Source organism: Canis aureus, chromosome 32, assembly GCF_053574225.1.
Source record: "Canis aureus isolate CA01 chromosome 32, VMU_Caureus_v.1.0, whole genome shotgun sequence".
NCBI classification, from domain to species: Eukaryota; Metazoa; Chordata; class Mammalia; order Carnivora; family Canidae; genus Canis; species Canis aureus.
Window position 1 is genome coordinate 34,264,350 of NC_135642.1, and position 20,857 is coordinate 34,285,206.

The 20,857-nt window shown below is 47.0% G+C and overlaps 1 protein-coding gene across 3 annotated transcripts; it reads right to left on the reverse strand.

The window, feature by feature from the left end:
- Window positions 1-508: 508 nt before the first annotated feature.
- Window positions 509-20,590, reverse strand: UBAP1L (ubiquitin associated protein 1 like). 3 transcript variants are annotated; one of them, XM_077881496.1, is made up of 6 exons: window positions 20,210-20,540; window positions 14,259-14,550; window positions 8,621-9,256; window positions 6,611-6,817; window positions 1,795-1,896; window positions 509-863 (listed from the first exon to the last, which is right to left on the reverse strand). In XM_077881496.1, exons 2-6 carry the CDS (start codon window positions 14,376-14,378, stop codon window positions 729-731), a joined length of 1,200 nt encoding a protein of 399 aa, XP_077737622.1. In that variant the 5' UTR covers window positions 14,379-14,550; window positions 20,210-20,540; the 3' UTR covers window positions 509-728. The 3 variants fall into 3 exon arrangements, with proteins under 3 accessions (XP_077737622.1, XP_077737624.1, XP_077737623.1); XM_077881498.1 differs by lacking the exon at window positions 6,611-6,817 and having other exon boundaries at window positions 20,210-20,590; XM_077881497.1 differs by lacking the exon at window positions 20,210-20,540 and having other exon boundaries at window positions 14,259-14,712.
- Between the last annotated feature and the right edge of the window lie 267 nt (window positions 20,591-20,857).

Sequence of the window (20,857 nt, forward strand, 5' to 3'; positions counted from 1 at the left end):
TATTTTAAGTAGAAGGTAATTAAGAAGCAACAAATGCAGAAAAAAAAGCTCCCTCCATCCTAGCCCCACTTTTTGCCTACAGGTATAAATTCTCCTTTTCTGGAGACAGATTCTTATCAGCCCAGACAAGCTCCAGGGGAATCTGCAAACAAACCTACTCAGTTTGCTGCTTCCTCATATTTACACCACCCTGCTCACCCAACAGCGTGCCATCCCTGGAAGCCCGAAACTGGTTTCCTTTATTCTGTCATTTCTCTACATATTCACTGCTCTTTGTTGAAGATGCTATATAAGCCAGAGTTCTAACTGCTGCTTTGAGTTGCTTTTCATTGAGGTTTCTCCCACACGATGTGTGCTACATGCATTAATCAGTTTTACTCTTCTTAATCTGTCTTTTCCTTGAGGTGCCCCAGCTGAAAACCAAAAATGGGTAAAGTTTTGCCTCCCCTACAGTATTTACCTCTACCTTTGGGATTATTTGCATTTTTATAAAGAGCATGCATCACTGTTACTCTTATATAATCTTTTTAAGTTTATTATTTTTTAAAGTAATCTCTACACCCAACGTGGGGCTCAAATTCACAACCCTGAGTTCAAGAGCCACATGCTCCTCCTCCAACTGAGCCAGCTGGGCACCCCTCTTGCGTAGTCTTAATAATACAGTTAGAATGGATTTCCAAGTCTGGTGCGGGACGGGGATGCACAGGCATTGTGGAATGCACCAGCCATCACTGGGCACAGGCTACCAGCTCCTCCAGGGCTTGCTCACTGCGATTGCCGTGGACCAGCAGCACTTCCTTGATCCGGTCCTGCTGGAAGCCCATGTCGCTGAACTGTTCCCAGAGGCGCAGGAACTCCCCTGCCTGAGGAAGGGGAAGCAGAGAATGCTGGGGACTCTGCCAGGATAGCCACCTCCCTGGGGAGCCACTTCCCTGGTACCCACTGTATCTATTCCCAGGAAGCTAGGGACTCCCCAGGCCAGGTAAGCCTGATCCTGATCCTGGGCAGCACTTGCATTTTTCCTACACCTCAGGGTGACATGGGCCTACACATCCCTTCCTGTGCCAAGGAGAGAGGCCTGGCCACTGGCTCCATCCTGGCTTTACTCCCTCACTCCAGCTCATTGCTGGCTGACCGCCTGTGCTTGGGCACTGGGGCAGAAAGAAGGAGGCTGCATCCTGGTGCCCAGAGGATGTACAGCCTGGGGTCTCTGCCCAAGCCCCAAACCCTGCTGAAGTTTCACACAGCACAGCCTCTGCCTTCCTTTCTCCTCTTGCCCCAGTGCTTGAAGAGTCCCTGCTTCTCCTCCCTTCCTCCTCCTTGGCACCTCTCCCAGCCCTCTGTCCTTGCCTCAGCCTCTGTGGAGAGGTGCTCGGCAGAGCCTGGGCCAGCAGCCCATTGGGGCCAGGCCATGCACACTGGGCACTCAGAATGTTCCACTGGGCCCACATTTGCCTGCATTCTGGGTTTCCAGGCAGCAAACTCCCCGAGCTGAGTTTATGTCTTCGTGCTGTGCACAGGTCCCCTCTGTCTGTCTGACAGAGTGGGCATTTGATAATACTTGTTGTGTTGATTCAGCTAAATAACAAGAAAGCTCTGCCTCCCGTTTCCCTCCTCTCCCCCATGCTTCACCTCCTTGGGCTGTCTCCTCCCCAGGGCTGAGCAAGCAGGCTATCTCCTGATGAGCCCCAGGCTCCGGCTCTGGCACTGGTGTGCCCCCGCACACTAGGCTTGTGTGTGCAACCCCATCCCTGCCGCCCCTTCCCCGAGGCCCAGGCAGGTGGCCCTGCTGACCTGGCTCTCAGAGAACTGGAACATTTCCATGGCCTCCTCCACCAGCCCCTCCTCATAGCCTTGCCGCAGCAGCCGGTCGCAGGCACTAAGGTAGCTGAGAAACTGGGCCAGAAGAAGGTACAAGGGGGTGGTAAGAGCAGTGGCAGGGGCAACAGAGGGGGTAGAGGAGGCACCCTGGGGACCTCAGGGAGGCCTGAGCTCACACCGGGCTGGTAAGTCAACCTACCACACACAAAATGGCCTCAGGACCCTGTGAGCCAACAGAGGAGGGACAGAGGCCCCGTCCGTAGACCTGGGGATGGGTGGGCAGCAGGTTCTTACCAACAGTCCCCAATGGGGGGCTGTAATCCAGGAAAAGTGCTGTCAGGGTGAGCTAAGGTATTCCCAGAACCTAACTGGGGAGTGTGACTGACCGGAGGTATAGGTGCCTCACCTACCACCCACTGCACTATGTTCCCCCTCCCTAGTGAGCACCCACCTGTGCAAAGCATCCTCTTCAGCATCCGTACCTGTGCCACCCACCCTGTTCCAGACACATACATCTCTGCCATCCAGGACCACAGGAGCCCCAGTGCTGGCAAGGGGAGCAGGACAGAGGAAGAGACCACAGGGCTGAGGACCTGTTCAAGTCACTCCCTGCTTAGTCACCAGGAGCTGCTTTTGCCCTCAGGATGAAGTATGGGCTCCTACCAGGGCCCAAAATCCTGCCCCCACCCTCCCCCCGGGGGGGGGGGGGCTTCTGCTCGCTCCTCCCTCGGCATCCCCAGGCCTCTGCATCCCTCCGCTTAGCCAAGGCCAGCCTTGCTCCTCTTCCCTGGGGGGCCTCTGCCCTCAGTCTCCACTGAGTGCCTTGCCTGCTGCTCCCACAGGACCTGTGCTTCCCTCATCACAGCGCATACAGCTCTAGTTGTTCTACTATCTTTCTCAGCATTCTCATTTAACTTTTTGCTCCACGAGGGAAGAGTTCTATCAGTTGTTCACTACTGTGGCAGCACCCAGCGTGGCAGGCAGAAGGAGTTCAATAAAGTTATGCTGTGTTTATAAAATGAATTAAGAACTACTTTCGAGCTCAAAACTTAGTGAGGGAGATGAACCAAATACGGGAAATCCTGAGCGCCAGGCAAATCAAAGCAAGGTTTATAAAGAGTCAATGTCAAATGAAGGCTCCAGGCCATAAAAATTATGGGGATAAGTGGAGAAGAAACAGGTAGGGTTTCTGCAGACCTTCAGAGCTGGGCAGAAAGCATGGATCATACAGATAAATGGTTTAAAAACTGTTTTGGCCTCTGAGCTGTCCAAGCATCAAGAGCCTGCAACCATAATGGGAGAGTTGAGCTGCTCTGGGAGAACTGGGAGTAGGAGCAGGGGAGCCAGGAGTCCAGTGCTCCGACCTCAGGATATCTATACCTTGCTCAGAGCATGTTTTGTAAACCACCGAGCCAAGCCCTCCCTGTGCAGTTGAAGAAACAGGTCCAAGCAGGGTGGGTAGCTTGCCCAGGGATCCAGGACTAGGGCCTAGATCACCTGACCTTTCAGCTTTGTCCATCAGCAGCCCAGTGCTAGAGGAGGGGCTCTGGGCTGCCTGGAAAGTAGACAGGATTTCCAAAGGTTAAAAACATGAGCAAGTCAAGAGCAGATGCTGGATGCTCCCTTGGCCTCTTGGTTCATCCACAACAAGGTTCTTGGCCTTGGTGCTAACTGCAGCTACCTGGGAGGAGCTTTAACACAACTACCCATAAACCACTGATGCTTGCCTCCAGAGGCTCTGATATAATTGGTCTGGGAGGCAGTCTGGGCACTGGGATTTTTCTAGCTCTCCAGATAATTCTGTAGTCAAGTCTTCTGTGTAGTCAAGGCTGAGAACCACTGACTCAAGGGATAGCTGACCTCAATTCATACCAGTACACCCCATGGCAGGCTGTGTATCAGAACCACCTTCAGATCCTTAACATGATAGGCCCTTGGGCACACTCCAGATCCACTGATTGGGATCCTCCAGAGTAGGTCCTGCGGATCTACAGATTCTGCTGCTTAGCCAACTTTTGGGCCTTGGAGACTGTAGAAGCCAACAGGTCTGTCTCAGGCCCCAGGGTGGGTAAGGATGACTTTCACTCCCCAAATGGGCCCTTGGCAATCATTGGTTATAAACACATATTCTTGCTCCATTCTGTAAAGAGGGAAAGTGAGGTTCAAGAGGGACCCCGAGGTGCCTGGAATCCCATACCAAGTCTGGGCCTGGCCTGTGGATGCTCATACATGCCACCCATGCTGTCCTGTAGGCAGCCAGTGGGCATATCAATTCTTGTGGAAGGAAAGAAGGAATGATGGACAAAGCTTGTATTTTGTATCTCCTCCTTTCTCCCTGGCTCTTCTAAATGCTCTGTCTCTGTCACCTGATGCTCGCCTTCCTGGACCATCTGCCATTAATTCCTGGCCAGAAAGGTTTACTATAGCGTATATTCTTTTTTTTTTTTTTTTTTTAAGATTTTATTTTTATTTTATCCATTCATGAGAAAGAGAGAGAGAGAGAGAGGCGCAGAGGGAGAAGCAGGCTCTGTGGGACCAAATCCTGGGTCTCCAGGGTCATGCCCTGGGCTGAAGGTGGCGCTAAACCGCTGAGCCACCCAGGCTGCCCTATAGCATATATTCTTTAATGGGGAAGGAATCTCTGAACCCAAAGGAGTTGCTCAGTTAATGGTGGAACTTCATAGAATACAGAGAAATAGTAACTTGGTGGGGGAAGACAGATGAAGTCATCCAATGGCCCTTCAGGCCCGCGCCTCAGAGCTTGGCTCCGACTGACCACCATGGAAGAAGGCCACCCAGAGATCCGGCTAGCCAGGCAGGTGGTCAGTGCATATCTGGAAACACCACGTTCCTGATGCAGTGGGATTCTTCCAATCACCCACAGAGAGCCAGGGCTCCGTGCTGGTTCCAACCTTCAGATCCCCCCTCCCCCCTCAGTGATAGCCTGAGGCCTTGGCCTTGTCATACGAGCTCATGGGACTGCGGGGCATGTCAGAGCCCTCACAGTGGGCGTGGCCCTTCACAATCCTCCTGGCCAGCTTCTTGGCCAGGGTCCTGGCTTTCAGCAGCAGCTGAAGGTGAGGACAACTTTAGACCTACTCTTAAATCTCAGATCGGCCTGAGATTTTGTTTCCCTGTAAGGTTCTCACACAGAAAATGAGGAAAAGTACCACGCCACAAAGATTGAGAGTCAAACCAGTCTGGCCTCAACCCTGACTCTTCCACTGATTGGTTAGATGTACCTCCCTGGCCTCAGTTTCCTCATGTGCAAAGTGGGCACAGTGGTGACAACCTTGCAGAATGGAGAAGACCTAATTGGATACTCTCAGACTGAGGGACTGGCACAAAGGTGTTCAGTAAATGTCAGCAGCCCCATGTTAGCCACACAGGGGTCATCATGTTGGAAGTTCTCCTCCAGGACTGAGCAGAAGCAGGTACATTTGCCCACCTCCTCAATCTGGCAGCAGCACATCCTGCCTCAGCTCCAGTGTGAAAGTCCCTCTTTTGTCACTGCCTTATCCAGGAAGAGGCAGCTCTGGACCTCAGGGACCCAACATATGGCAGTGACCAGCGATTATAGAGTATCCAAGGCCTCTGATGGTGATGGGGCAGAGACAGAAGAAAGGATAGTGCTAACTGCCCTGGGACCTTTTGATACCTGCAGCTCAGCTTCCAACCAAAAGAGCCCACATGTTCAGAAAACAATGTGAAGCAGGATGTAATCTTCAGGCACGGGAAGGGAGGTTTAGGTAATGGCATGCAGTGTGACCTCCTGCTGCTATTCATAATCCTTCCATTCCTTCCTTTTGTTAGTGGGTTATTTATAAACGTCTCAGCCCAGCCCTCAAAATACCCTCAATCTGCTCTTGATTTCCCTTCCCTGTCTTACTTCCTACCAGTTCTGCATCATGTACCCTCTACTCCAGCAAGACAGGTTGGATCAGGGCCTCCCAAACCCTTCCTTGCTATTTCCACTCCTTTGCTCACACTGTTCCTCCTGCTTGGAATATCATCCCTTCTCCTTCCTTAAAATCCAGAGTTTATTCATCCTTGAAGCCCAGCCCAAGATGTGGCACCTCCACGAAGCCTTTGGTGATCACTGGACCTTCCTTGTGCTCGATTAAGAATGGCCATAAATTCTTTGTAGCCCCTTCCACTAAGAAGAGGTTCCCCCATAGCTCCTAGCTGCATCTAAACACCTAGGAAGTGCCCAGTGAGTACTGATGACTAGACTGGATGGATGGGTAGGTCAAAAGAGGAAAAGATGGATATGAATATGGATAAACTGTTCATTGAGGGAAGTGCTTAGAGCTGTGCCATCCCACATAGTAGCTAGCAGCCAGCCACAGTGGCTATTATAATTTCAATTAAGTAAAATAAAAAATTCAGTTTCTTGGTCATATTAGCCATATTTCAAGTAGCCACATAAGGCTAGTGCACAACCCAGATATAAAACAGCTCTTTCATTACAGAAAGTTCTATTTGGTGTCTCTGGAGAGATTACTGGCTGCTCAAAGTTCCAGCTCCCTGTGCTTTGGGGAGAGACTAGGACAGGAGTAGAATATTAAAACTTTCCAAGTGAGCATGGGGATTCCTGATAAGCCTTTATGGAGAAAATAGCATTAGGATCTAGAAACTTGCTCACAACTCTCAGCAACTAATGCCAGGCTTAGGTTCTGCTTCTAAAAGAAGGAAACAAAACTGTTTCAAGTTAAAGACAAAAACTACTTGCCTACTTGCCTGACTCCAGCCCCCCAGCCCCCCAGTCTAGGGCCCCTCATTCACCTACCTGGCTCAGGCTCTGCCGCCCTGTCTTCTGCAGAGCCCCAATGGCCCTATGCAGAGGATACCCTAGGGCAACCACTGGCCCAATGAGGTCCTGCTCCTCCTGGCTCAGGGCAGACAGCAGGTCAGCAGAAGCAGGGTGTGATCTGCAGGCACTAGGACGCTGAGGCACCCCACCAAGAGGTGGCAGGCAGGTGTACGGGCTGAGGGACTGAAATACAGACAGGCTGGATGTGTCAGTTACCACTGGAAGTGACATCTGGCTGGGCAGGACATTTTTCCACAAGAGAAATATGATAGGTTCATCCTATTATCCCATTTTACAGACATGGAAATTGAGCTTCAGAGAAGTTAATGACTGGGGAAGCAACACACATTGGGGACCTGAGCCCTACTCAGAATCTAATTCAGCGTTCTTTACCCTACGCCTTAGTGAGTGGGGCAGGGATAGATCTTCCTCCTTCAGTTTGGCTGGGCTAGGGCTTGGCAGGGCACAGAGCAGGGTAGGGACTGGGCACAGCTATGTGCTGGGGAGACCCACACAGACACTAGAGCAAGGAGGGTGGCTCGAAGGCATTTCAATCAGTTTGCCTGGCATCATCCATATAAAGAAGTACCTACCTGCCAACCCTGAATAGACCAGCCCTGTCCTCTTTTCCCCGAGGAAAGCCCAGCTGCTGTCCTGGCTCCTGGGGCAGAGTGCATATGTGTGACGTGAACTGTCCACCCCTCCTTATCTTCTCAGGGGTTTTTCTGCCATGACCTTACCCCAGGGTCTGCTTTTGACCCCCAATATCTTAGGATCTGAATCTACCCTTGTGACCCTAAAAATGACTCTTAACTGTCCTCTGCCTCAACTTTCTCCTCTGCATAACATTGGCCCCATTCCCTGCACAGGGTTGTTGCTAGAGTTCAGTTTAATCTGGACCAGGGAAGAGCCATCCTGGCATTAACGTCTGGTCCTTGACATGGTGTGACCTGTCCAGTTCACAGAGCCTCTGCTCTGTGTTTGCACTGAACAGCTGTGTGAGGTGAAGTGGCCCAAGGTACAGATAGAGAGGGGATAGCTCAGATCAGTTCAGTGACTTGCCAAAGGTCACACCCCAGTGAGCAAGAAGAGCCAGACCTCTAGTCTGTCTTTTGGATTTAAATTTTACCTGGGCCTTATTCTGTTGTAACTCCTGGCCTGATTGTAGGGCAGCTAGGGGGTAGAGAGCTGTGCCCGACTGTCACCTTTGGCTATCAGTCTTGACCCACTCCATCTGCTCCAGATCCAGATTTTATGGAGTTCGGTACTTACAGAATTTGAACCTCTTAAAAAAAGGCACACCACCGTGAATATAAAATTAGATAGAAGGCCTCAGGGGTGGCAAAGTGAGGAGTTTTCACTGGTTTCACTTGAAATTCAGCTCTGCTCCTGGTTCTTCCACATGCACATCTCTGTCCTGAAACCTTCCCGGTCTGCAGAAACTGTCACCTCCTCTCTCTCAACACCTGATCCCTCCCACTATACATGCTGTCTGGTGCACACCCCCGGGGCCAACTCTCCTTGTCCCGAGGTTTTGACTTGTCTCTTTCAACTAACTCAGTGCGGAGCAGGAGATAACTGCTCCCTGCGTATCCCCGGATTGAGCCTCCAGGTCACCCATCCTTCAGGAAGCCTTACTCAGTGGGGGACAACCTGGATTGGAGGCACGTTCATTAATTCAACGAGCGGTCACTGAGCACCCCCTAGGGGCCAGTCTGCTGCCGGGTGCCCTGGAAACAAAAAATGAAGGCCATCTAATCCCTTTCCTAAAAGAATTCCTATTGCATGGGAAGACACAGCCAGGTACTGGATAATTACAATTATTGTGACATGTGCCCTAATAGAAGCAAAAACAGAGCGGAAAAGAGGGAATATTCTAGGCCAAGGACCCCAGGAAGGGCAGCGCGTACGGGGCCGGAGGAGAACAGGTAAAGCCCGCCGGAGGGAAGGTGGGCTGGGAAGCCGGACTGCCTGCGGGGGCCTTACCGCGACCGTGGGCTTGTGGCTCCGCAGCGGGGGCATGGCTCCGGCCGTGGAGGGCCGCGGGGGCGGCGCCGGGGCGCTGGGGGGCGCGGGCGCGGGCGCGGGCGGGGGCGCGGGCGCGGGGCAGAGGCTCAGCGCGCGCTGGCGGAGGCGGTGCAGGAGCGCGCGGGGCCGGGCGGCCAACCTGCCCTCGGAGAGCCGCCGCCGCGCCCCGGCCAGCTCCGACCTCACGCCGCGCAGCACGTCCAGCGAGTAGCGGGCGGGGCCGGGGCCGGGGCTCGCGGGGGAGCCGGGCGGGGGGCTGCGGGGCCCCGGCTCCTCCTCCTCGGCAGAGGCGGCTTCCTCCTGGTCGCGGTCCTCGCCCTGCTCCTCCTCCTCGCCCTGGTCCTCTTCGTCCTCGTCCTCGTGCTCGTCCTCGTCCTCCTCCTCCTGGCCGTCGTCCTCCTCGTCCAGCCGCGCCGGGGGCCCGGCCTCGGGGCCTGTGTCTGCGGCAGGTGCGGGCACCAGGTCCGGGCTGACCAGCAAGAGCCAGGCGGGAGGGGCTGACGCCGTTCCCGGGGCGTCGCACTGGACCGGGCAGGGTCCCCGGAGGACAGCCTCCACCCAGAAGAGCGCCTTCCTCTCCAGGCTGAAATCGTGCTGCAGGGAGAGGCGTCGACGTGAGGCTCTGCGGCCCAAACCGGGGCCAGGGGGGCGCAGCCCTGACCCCCCTGCTTCCGGGGAACCTGTTCAGCCAAAAACTTGCCAGGCCTGGGCAGCTTCCCCCGATTCTGCACCCCAGGTAACCATCACCACCCACCCTCTGCCCCAGTTTTAGCTAGCACTGGGGGGAGGGGGATGGATATCGATAACAATCGAATGGTAAACTCTGCCTGAGGGACATAATGAGGAATAGGTTAATAGAATGAGATGTATTGAAATCCAATATCTAAGTCTCTTTGCCATTCAGCATGTAATTGAACAATGGCAGCTTTAAAAAATGCCTCCAATAAAACTTGTTCTTAGCAAAGAAACTTTCTAAGTCTTCTTAAGAGACAGCCCAGCACCATTTATTTGCCAGCGAGCACCCAGCCTTGGATGCCCACCGAGGCACACAAACCTCTCTATGGAGTAATACCTGCCCCTTCCCGTTTGATGCCATCAGAGGTTACTTTGAGGGCCAGGAAATGTAAAAAATCACTCATCTCTGTTAAACTCTACTTAGTACGTTCTGGTGTTATCTCAGATCATGAAAATGAGGCTGGGAAACTTTAATTTGCTGGAGGTCAGATTGGTGTCGAGTGGCTTAAGCTGGGATTTCTCTGTCCGTGTGACAGTAGTGCTTTCTTTACTGTGTATCAGACCACCTAAAAAAAGGCAGCCTGGAGCTCACATAAATAATCTAACTTTAGGGGCGCCTGGGTGGCTCAGTGTTTGAGCGTGTCTGCCTTTAGCTCAGGTCATGATCCCAGGGTCCTGGGATGGAGCCGCTCATTAGGCTCTCTGCTCAGCCAGGAGCCTGCTTCTCCCTCTCTCTCTGTCTGCCGCTCCCCCTGCTTTTGTGCTCTCTCTCTGTGTCAAGTCAATAAATAAAATCTTTTAAAAAATAATCTAATTTGAAAATTTATAAATGAGTCAGAAATAAAGTATTCCTGTTGCCTACCTTTAAAAATAAGAACCAGAAATACAAAACTCCATTAAAAAATGTAAAATAAAAAAAAAAAGAAGCAATCTCTGTGCTTGGTAATGGCCAATGAAAGAAGAGTGAGGCTGGGGGAAGTAGTATTTGTGAGGGGCAGGAGAGGCAGAAAGACAGATACTCAGACACTTAGATCACAGACACTGTTCCCTCCTGTCCTGACACGATCCTCAGTTGGGGAGAGGAACATAATTTGGCGGTTCCAGGGTGTCTCCTTGACTGAGCTGTGTCTTAGTCCCCTCTGCATCCTAAGGGCCCAGGCAGGCCTGGCCCAGAGGGGACATTTGTAAGTATGTGCAGAATAAACGGATGGGTGAAGAGCGGCACCTGGGTAGCTGAGTGGTTGATTGTCTGCCTTCATCTCAGGTCGTGATCCCAAGGTCCTAGGATCAAGTCCTGCATCAGGCTCCCCACAGGGAGCCTAGCCTGCTTCTCCCTCTGCCTATGTCTCTGTCTCTCTCTGTGTGTCTCTCATGAGTAAATAAATTTAAAAAAAATCTAAAATAAAAAATAAACACACAAATAGTTGCTCAACTTCACCTATGATAAGAGAAAGGCAAATCAAAACTGAGATATCATCCGCCTACCCCTCAGCAAAGATCCAAAGTCTGAGGATACTCTATTGGAGAGTGTGGGAGGTACAGGCCTCTTGTAGAGTGCTGGCTGGGATATACATCAGTATGATCCCTACAGAGGGCAATTTGGAAAAATACTTAAAACAAATTCAAGAAGGGATTTGCACATAGTCATTCCCTGCAGCATTGTTTGTCATGGCAAAAAACTGGGAAGGACCCAAGTGTCCATCAAGAGGGCACTCGTTCAATAAAGTATAATATATCCATGTAATGCCATGAATGCTACACAATGAAAAATAAAACCAAAGAAGCTTTCTGTGTACCCATATGGAAAGATTTAAAAATATATTAGGTAAAAAAGTTAAGAAAAACAGTGTATATAAAATGCTACCTTTGGTGTAAAAAAGGAAGAAATGGCTGTACTTGCATGTCTGTATACACATAAGAATCCCCCTGGAAGTATACACAGAATATGAGAAACATATCTCCAGTGCGGGGGTGGAGCTGAGGAACTGGGTAGATAGGAAGGTATCAGGAGGAGGCTGTTCACTCTCCCAAAGCCTTCAAGCTGCCCTTGGGCCACACTGCCCAATCCCCTTGCCTTTGTAGATAAAGTGTTATTGGAACACAAACCTACCTACTCACTTCTTTCCAGAACTATGGCTGCTTTTTCCCTACAGCAACAGAGTTGAGTAATCACCAGTTTTTACTATCTGGCCTTTTACAGAAAATGTTTATCAAACCCTGCTGTATATGATTTCATGGTGGGTTTTGTTTTTTTCATTTTTAAATAATGTGAATGTATTTTTTCTCTAAAAATATTTTTTGTTAGGGCAATTAACGCTAATTAAAGGAAAACTATGGGCAGCCCTGGTGGCTCAGCGGTTTAACGCTGCCTTCAGCCCGGGGTGTGATCCTGGAGACCCGGGATGGAGTCCCAGGTTGGGCTCCCTGCGTGGAGCCTGCTTCTCCCTCTGCACATGTCTCTGCCTCTCTCTCTCTCTCTTTGTGTGCCTCTCATGAATAAATAAATAAAATCTTAAAAAATAAACGAAAACGATGAAACAACACAGACTTGCCAAAGCTTTAAGTACAGAAGAAAGGGTGAAGGCAGTAGGGTGGATGGGGTGGACATGGGCTTTGGAGTCTGACAGACATGTGTTGGAATCCTGGTTGTGTCAATCACAAGTACATCAGTTCGGTAGGAGCTTTGGTTTCCCGTGCCATGGGGTAGGGACACATACCTGCTAAAAGGGTTATCATAAATATGAGAGAGAAGAATGAATGTACAAAAAGCACCTAAGCACAGGCCTAGTGCACAGCAGGTGCTCAATAATGGTAGCTCTGATTATTACTTTTTCCCTTTAGAGAACTGTAGGTTTGCCTGGCAATCTAGCCACTACCTATAACATTGTTGTTATGGTAAAATGTATTCCAAGTTCCAACACTGGGAATATAGCCTGATGAACTCCAGAGGACTTACTGGGAGAGGCTGTAAATCATACTTGAAATCCCATGCTTCTCTGTTTGTTAGACTGGCCCAGCAGTAAAGGAAATGGGAGCCCAGGAATGGAAATAGGCTCAAGAGAGTACAGATACCCTCGCTGGGTAGGGGGCAGAGCTGGGGTCAGCACCTGGGCTAGGATACCAGATGTAGACTTGGCAGAAAGGTGCCCAAATTCTGCTTCTAAGAGAAGTAACTTTCAGGATAGCTTCTTCCCAGCTTGGGCTGAGCTCAGCAGGGAGGGAAAAGCTGTGATAATCCATCTCCATTTGAGTTTAGTAAAATGAATTCCTCTTCCCATGACACAAGTTCTACTGCGAGGGCAAGAGCCCACAACGCAGGCTGCCTGGGAAAAGTGAGAGCTCCTGCCTCAAAGAGGATGGGCCCCCAGACACCATGCTCCAGGTTTTACAAAGCATATTTCCCTTCTGGAGATCTTGGTCCAAAGTTCTACAGATAAAACAAAACTGCACTGAGTCTCCTGCTTATGTGCTCCCAAGTCACCCAAGCTCCTTCCTTCATAGATTGTACTTTGGGCACCTCACTTCCTGCAACCTGCTTTTCTGCCTTGGAGCATTACCTGTACAGTTCTCATGTTCCAAACCTGCTCTCAGCTAATACAAAACAATTTGGAGTTAAGACCTGGGTTTTAATCTTGCCATGACCCCTAACTATGAATGAATCATTTCCCTTTTCTGGACTTCAGGTTTCTCATGTGCAAAATGAGTGAGGGCCACCCTAGATCCTCCTAGAATTTTTTTTACAAAGTACCCTGAAGACTGTAGAGAATGACCACATAAGAGTCTGAGTGGCCCGGCACCAGTTCCATAGTTTTTTTGCAATTCTGTTCTTTCATTTTTAAAAATCCATGTGAATGAGATGCCTGGATGGCCCAGCAGTTGAGCGTCTGTCTGCCTTTGGCTCAGGGCATGATCCCGGGTCCTAGGATCAAGTCCCACATCAGGCTCCCTACATGGAGCCTGCTTCTCCCTCTGCCTATGTCTCTGCCTCTCTCTGTGTGTCTCTCATGAATAAAATAAAATAAAATCTTTAAAATAAATAAATAATCCATGTGAATTTTGCATTCTATCTCATGAAGTATCTGTTAGAATACGAATGCAATAGGTTTCCCTAAAACCTTCAGGTAAGCTGGACTCTCCCAGAAGTTAAATAATTATGTGTATCTTGAAGGTATGTGGTACCAGTGCAGACACTGGGTGCGTATCCCAGTGTGTGAGCTGTGGGGCATGGGGCGTTTCCAGGGTGCCTCCAGGGCAGATGTGCTTTGGGTCAATGGAACAGTAATCCCTTCTAATGGTTCCCATGTAACAGTCTGCATTTTAACAGAGGATTCTGAAGATAGTGTCTTAGTTCCCAAGAATGGTTCTAAATGGTAGAATTTTAGACATGGCAGCAGACTGACAGGGAAGAGAGGAATTGGAGTATCCCTGCAAAGTCTCTCAGTCACTTCCTATAGGCAGCTTCCGGTTATTCTCAGCTTAAAATAAGACCTACTAAATAATCCCCATCACAAGGGCACCAGCCTTCTTCATGAAACAACTTTTCCCCTTGGGTCATGTCTAACTTTCTAGAATATACCAGCAATGGACTTGTTGGCCATTTATATATGTATGTACACATGTATGTATGTAGGCTCCATACTGGGTGTGGAGTGCAACAAGGGTCTTGAACTCATAGCCCTGAGATCAAGACCCTTAGATCAAGACCTGAGCTGAGGTCAAGAGTCAGTTGCTTAACCAACTGAGTTACCCCAGGCGCTCTGGCCTGGCTGCCTTTTAAAATCAAGGAACAAGGCCCATGAGTCTCAGCATCACATCTACAGACCCAGGAACAAGAAATAGATGGACAGAGAGATATACTTACCATAGAGCCCAGCAGAAGCTCCCTGCAAGCTGGGATGCTGAACTCTAGCCCAGGAAGGGGCTCTGTGCCTGTCACAAAGCCATTGGGCACCTTGAAGGGGACGCCATCGAGGGCATTCATTCTATCAGAGGAGTGTGGATGTGGCTGAGCAGGGCTGGGGCAGGCCGCCTGGTGGCAGGGAGAGCGTAGTCCTGAGGACCAGGCTTGGTCTCAAATGGCCTCACCACTCTCCTGTGTGCTGACTTTAGCTGAGCCCCACACAGCAAGGAAAGAAAAGGTAAAGTGGCTGGTGCTGCATAGGGAGGAAATAAAAATGACAGCATTCAAACTGACAGGAATGATTATTTCATGTTTTAAGTTTTGTTCTAGACCATTGTTTCCCAAAATGTGGCCTACAACACTAGTTCTAAAGTGTGTCATCAAGAGTTTTCATTCGAACACATAAGGGGAAAAAATATCAAATTAACACAAACTCTTCCAGAAAAGAAATACTTCCTGACGCATTTTGATTTCATCACCTTGATACCAAATCTGACAAAATTAAATGCCAATCTCTTATGAACATAGCTGCAAAAATCTCACCAAAAATTATGGATAGAAAAATACAATACTGCTAGGTTGAGGGTTGAGTTTATTTCAGGAATGAGAGACTGGCTTAACATTCCGAAATCAATCAGTAGGAATAAAGATAAATGTCAGTAGAATAAAAATGAAAAATTATATGATGATCTATTTTGTAGATGCAGAAAAAGCACTTCATAAAATCAATACCCATTCATGATTTTATGAAAAAACAAGCCCATTTAGCAGCTTAGGAAGAGAAAGGAATTCCATTAACTTAAACAAGAATATCACTAAAATATCTAAAGCAAACATCCCACTTAATAGTGAAATACTGAAAGATATCTCTAAGATTGGAACTGAGACAAGGATGTCCCTATCAGCTCTTCTGTTAAACACTGCACAGGAGATACTAGCCTATGCAAAAAGAGAGGGAAAAATATAAAAGAATAAGGATTGGAAAGAAATAAAACTATCATTACTTGTAGATGACATAATTATACATAGAAAATCCAAAAGAATCTATGAATAAAACTCTCAGTAAGTGTATTTAACAAGGTCATTGGCTACAAGGTCAATATATGAGAATCAACTATATTTCTATATACAAACAACAAGCTATGTAAATGTTGTCTTTTAAAAATGTCGTTAGAGAATGAAATTTTAAACAAGATGCTATTTCATATTATCCATAAATCACCTAGGACTCCACCTAAGATGTGTGAAGCCTCTCTACAGAAAACTATAAAATATGATATTTAATGGAGGAATATGCCATGTTCATGAGTTGTTAAGATTCAATATTGTAAAGATATCAATTTTCCCCTGAATTGATTTATAGATACCATGGATCAAAATTCCATTACATTTTGGGGGATAAATTGGCAAACTAACTCTAAAATTTAAATAAAATGCAAAGGATCAAGAAAAGCCAAGACAATCTTGAAGAAGCAACACAACTGGAAGATTTATACTATCAGATAATTAACACTTACTTTAAAGATACAGGAATTAAGATAGTGTGGTACTAACATGAAAAATATATTCATGGTAAACATTTCTTAGGCAGCTTGCAGGAAAGACTAACCATAAAGGAAAACACGACAAATTGGGTTACATTAAGGAGCTTCCATTCATCAGAAGATATCATTAAGGAGTAAAACAACAATGAAACAAAACAAAACAAACAGGGATCCCTGTGTGGCACAGTGGTTTGGCACCTGCCTTTGGCCCAGGGCACGATCCTGGAGACCCGGGATCGAATCCCACATCAGGCTCCCGGTGCATGGAGCCTGCTTCTCCCTCTGCCTGTGTCTCTGCCTCTCTCTCTCTCTCTCTCTCTCTCTCTCTCTCTCTGTGACTATCATAAATAAATAAATTAAAAAAACAAAAACAAAAACAACAAAACAAAACAAACATACAAAAAACACAAACCAGAGTGGGAGAAGATATTTGCAGCATATATATCTGACAAAGGATCCATACCCAATATATACAAAGAACTACAAAGCAATAAGAAAAAGACCTAGTACAAAAACAGGCAAGAGACCTTAACAGGCACTTCATGAAAAAGGATATCCAAATAAACCTCAAAGTTGTTTAACCTCATTAGCCACTGGGAAAATGCAAAACAAAACAATGAGATTCCAACAGACACACACAAATGGTTAAAATTTTAAAAAGCCTGACGATATCATGTTGATGAGGATGTGGAACATCTGGAACGCTCCTGCACTGTTGGTGAGAATCTATTAGTATTAGTCAACAGCATCTACTACTAAAGCTGAAATCTAAGAATTAAAAATTAATTCACACATAGCTTCTGAGCCTTTTGGCTAAGATCTAAGTATGTATCTGTTAGTTTAATAATAGCCACAACAACCAGGGATTTCATTTGTTAATGTATTTTAAACCAGATTAAATAAAGATTCTGACCACAGTCTAGCATTCTGCAAACAATCAGGGTTTATCAGGGAGCCTGCATTCGGGAGCATCTCTGGGTTAATACAACGTCATCCCTACTGGGATGTTGCAAAGCCCCGAGGGGTCACCGGGGTCATCCCCATGCCCACAGGATAACATCATGAGAAGAGGCAGAGTAAGTAATCTGAGAGCAGAGAGGTCAAATGAGGCCAGATGGCAAATCCTTTAATTCCCTCATCTCCACTGTCTGCCCACTCTTGTCTGGGTCTTACTGTATGTAAGACTCAAAAGGCTTCTCCACCTCATGCCAAGAGACAGCTTCCCAGCATACTGGGAGTAACTCTTTATGCTACAGGATCAGACAAGTCCTAGTGTGATCAGTAAGTTATCTGTCCCATCAACCTGTTCCAAAAAGGGGCCTCTGAGGCATAGGAAGTTACAGGGGACATAGGGAAGTTCACAAGTTTTGGCATTTTCAGATTTCTCATTCACATTTTCAGCTATCATTAGAATTCTCAGCTATGGGGAAGGGCCACAGTTTGAGACTCACATGTGAACTGCTTGTCAGCTGAGCAGGTACAGGGCCATCGTCCTCCTCCCTCACCTCTGATCGAGCATCCATAACCTAATAGATACTCTTTACTCAGCTCTACACTTGTTTCTGGAGTAATTTAAGAGTGAGGATTCTGGAAACACCTCTCTTTAGAATAACAAGAGCTACAGTGCAAGACATGATCTAATTCGAACATACTCTAAAATGACAATTACCTCTGCTATACAGAAAATGAGAAGTACAGATCATCAAGTGCTGAAATTCTTCAAAGGAAAGAAAGTATTCTAGTCCTTATGGGGGGTTGGGGAAGCTTCAGGAAGGATGGGACCCTCACCTGGACCCTGAGGGTAAGGGAACAAATGGCCTGTGAGCAGGAAAAAGGTAGAGCCTGTAACTCCAGGTTGAGCCAGGGAGCAGAGACAGGGCAGAGTGAGGGAGAGACAAGCGGCATGACCCAAGTAGATTATGCTGGGAAGTAGCCTGCCGTAAGACAAGGGGTAGACTGGGGTGGAGCTGGGGAGAGCCCTGAATACTGAATACCAACTCCACTCAGTAGACAGTTAAGAAAGCTCTGAGGGAGTCTGAAGGCTTGGGCTGAGGGTATGGGAGTGGGGATACTGGCAAAGCCAGTCTGTGCCTGCTTCCGCAGGCTGCATTATCCAGGACTTCTCGGTGGGTCTATGGTGGTTTGGCTGCATCAGAGCCTAGGTGAGAGGCAGGGCAAGGGGCAAGGTTGTGGTAACTGGTCTACGTGGAGCCCAGGCACTGACATTAGTATTATTTTTTAAAAAGCTTCACTAGTCTCTAAATGACTTCATCCTTGTCCACAGCATCAATAATCTATGTGCCAATGACTCACACATTGAATTCTCCAGTTCTTCTCTGAGATTAAACTCATAAACACAACTGCCTACAAGGCATCTCCTTCGAGATGTCTCAAGAGTGTCTCAGAGTCTACATATCCCAAGTGAACTCCTGATTTTCCCCTCCCCGAAACTGTTCCTCCTCCCCCTGGATTCCTTGTTTCAAGGAATGTCTAAGGTATACAAAACTGAGGACTCCTGCCCGACACTTTCTTCTTCACCATCACCTATCTCAAATCCCTACCTCGTTTTCTCTCTTAAATCTCTGGAATACAGTCATTTCAAGCTCCCTTCACTGCTAACACGGGAGTCCAAGCCCCCATTATCTCTCACTTGGATGGCTGGTGTCCACATATCCTCTGATGTCCTAATATTACAATTCTGTTTCACACACTGCAACAAAAGTGATCATTTCAAAACAGCAAACCAAGGCAGTCCCCCTGCTTAAAAGCCTCCAATGATTCCCAGCTGCTCTCAGAATAAAAATCAAACTCCTCACTAGGGCTTCCAAAGTCTTGCCCTGTCTGGCCCCTACTCTCTCCTCTCCTGTCTTAACTCTAGCCATGCTAGTCTTCAATTACCTTGGTCTTTTGACCCAACACAGGGCCTTTGTATATGCTATCCCAAGTTCTAGCTACCTTCTTTTTCCTTGTCTCTTCTGCACTAGTTAATAGCGGTTCATTCTTCACAGCTCAGCTGAAACATCATTTCCTCAAAAAAGCTTTTCCTGATCCACCCCTAAACTTGGATAGATCTACCCAGCAAGCTGGCTTTTAAGACATTTTTTTTCATTGTGACTCATAGTATGAAATACATTTGACTTTGTAACCTAGCATAGACATATGTAAACTGAGTAACAATTCTTACCCTTACTATATAATATATAGTTATTTTCTATTTCACCTAAATGCATTGTAGAACTCAATTTGAGTGGTTGAGCATCTGCCTTTGGCTCAGGGCATGATCCCAGGATCCAGATCAAGTCCTGTGTTGGGCTCCTTGCAGGGAGACTGCTTCTCCCTCTGCCTCTCTTTCTGTGTCTCTCATGAATAAATAAATAAAATCTTAAAAAAAAAAACCACCTCAATTTGAAAAAAAAAAGGGGGGGGGGTGCCTAGACCTTTCCTTCAAAGCATTCAGCACATTTTTTTACAATTGTTGGATTAACTGGATATTAATCTATCCCCTTCAAAACCTATATTACGGAGTATTTGGTATTTTGCTCACCATTATAGCCCTTGTACTTAATCTGAGTTAATCTTAATTAATCTGAGCCTTAACAAGCATTTAATAAATATTTGAACAATGGAAAATATAAATCATGACTAACCACTTTTTCTTTGTAGCACATATCACAATTATAACTGACTAGTTATCTGTATAATAAGCTTCTCTACTCTAGATTCTAACTCCAGGAGGGCAGGAGCCCTGTGTTTTTGTGCTTTTTTAGGTCTCTAGCATTTAATATCATTTCCGGCAAATGATAAAACAATTCCCAAGAACACAGTTCAAGTCCTGGTATCCATATTCTGGCAAGCATGAGTTAATAAAGTTGAGAGATGCCTACTGCTCTGCAGAGTTATGCACTCTAGCACCAACTACCTCAGAGACTTCTATTCTTATTTCAGAGACTATGAGAAACTCAAAAGTTGATTCCAAAAGGCAAATGGAACCGAGACTAGAAACAGGTTCTTCATAGATAGCCAGACATGCTAATTCAGGAACTACTGTATGAGCACACTCAAAAGTTAATAGTCAAGGATGCCTGGCTGGCTCAGTCAGAAGAGCATGTGACTCTTGTTGATCTTGGGGTCATGAGTTTGAGCCCCACATTGGTGTAGTGATTACTCAAATAAATAATAAACTTAAATTAAAAAGTTAGTTATACAAGCATAGTTATTGGTTGGAAACAATGAAAAACAAAAATTTAGTTGGAAATGCCTCATGTAATCTCTAGTCTCTATATCACTGCTAATAATTCATAGCACTCATATTCCTTCTATATATTTTGTATTATTATTTGAATGGAACAAGACATACTTTGTACTTACCTTGTGATTCCCAGGATAGCTTCCCTGTGGACAAAACATGTAGAAGTGAATTGCTACAACAGATGGTATAATCCCAGCAAAGCTTCTTGATACACCCTTGCACAAGTCACATGGACACAGGAACATGAATGGGCTTAGAGTGATTAAGTTTGTTGGCTTGTAGCAAATTCTTTGACGTCATCAACTCAGCCACTTGTGCTGAACACTTAGTACTTAACATATAACTAATCTCTTTATTTCCTTTTCTAATCTTCCATGAATATCTTAAATGTTTTTTGTTAGAATATTTTACAAATCCAGGGTCTCTTCTACTGGGAAATAAGACAATATTCTTGCATACAGGACATGATGAATCAACACATTTCTGGTTAATCTTTGTATGAGTTTATTTCTCTATTTCCAATCTATGTTCAACATGAAAAGGACATAGGTATAAAAAAGACATGATTGAGAAAAGGTCTGTTGGCTCAACAGAACCATAGTTCCTAATTCTGACTGAAAAGCATAAAAACCAACTAACAAGAACTGACCACCCATGTTATGCAGAATGTGGCGGATAAATATGTTTACCACTGACCAGGAACCAGGGGTCACTGGAGAAATGACTGCTTCCAGGTTTGGGATAGGAAACGTGCATGACAAACTTGG

What these genes read in the sequence shown, in the direction of transcription:
- UBAP1L (XM_077881496.1), bottom strand. Translation starts at nt 14,378, where the DNA reads ATGAATGCCCTCGATGGCGTCCCCTTCAAGGTGCCCAATGGCTTTGTG. An exon ending in AGCTTCTGCTGGGCTCTATG is followed by an intron (nt 9,257 to 14,258) that starts GTAAGTATATCT and finishes CTCTCCCTGCAG; the next exon opens with CACGATTTCAGCCTGGAGAG. An exon ending in GGCGGCAGAGCCTGAGCCAG is followed by an intron (nt 1,897 to 6,610) that starts GTAGGTGAATGA and finishes CTTCTGGCCCAG; the next exon opens with TTTCTCAGCTACCTTAGTGC.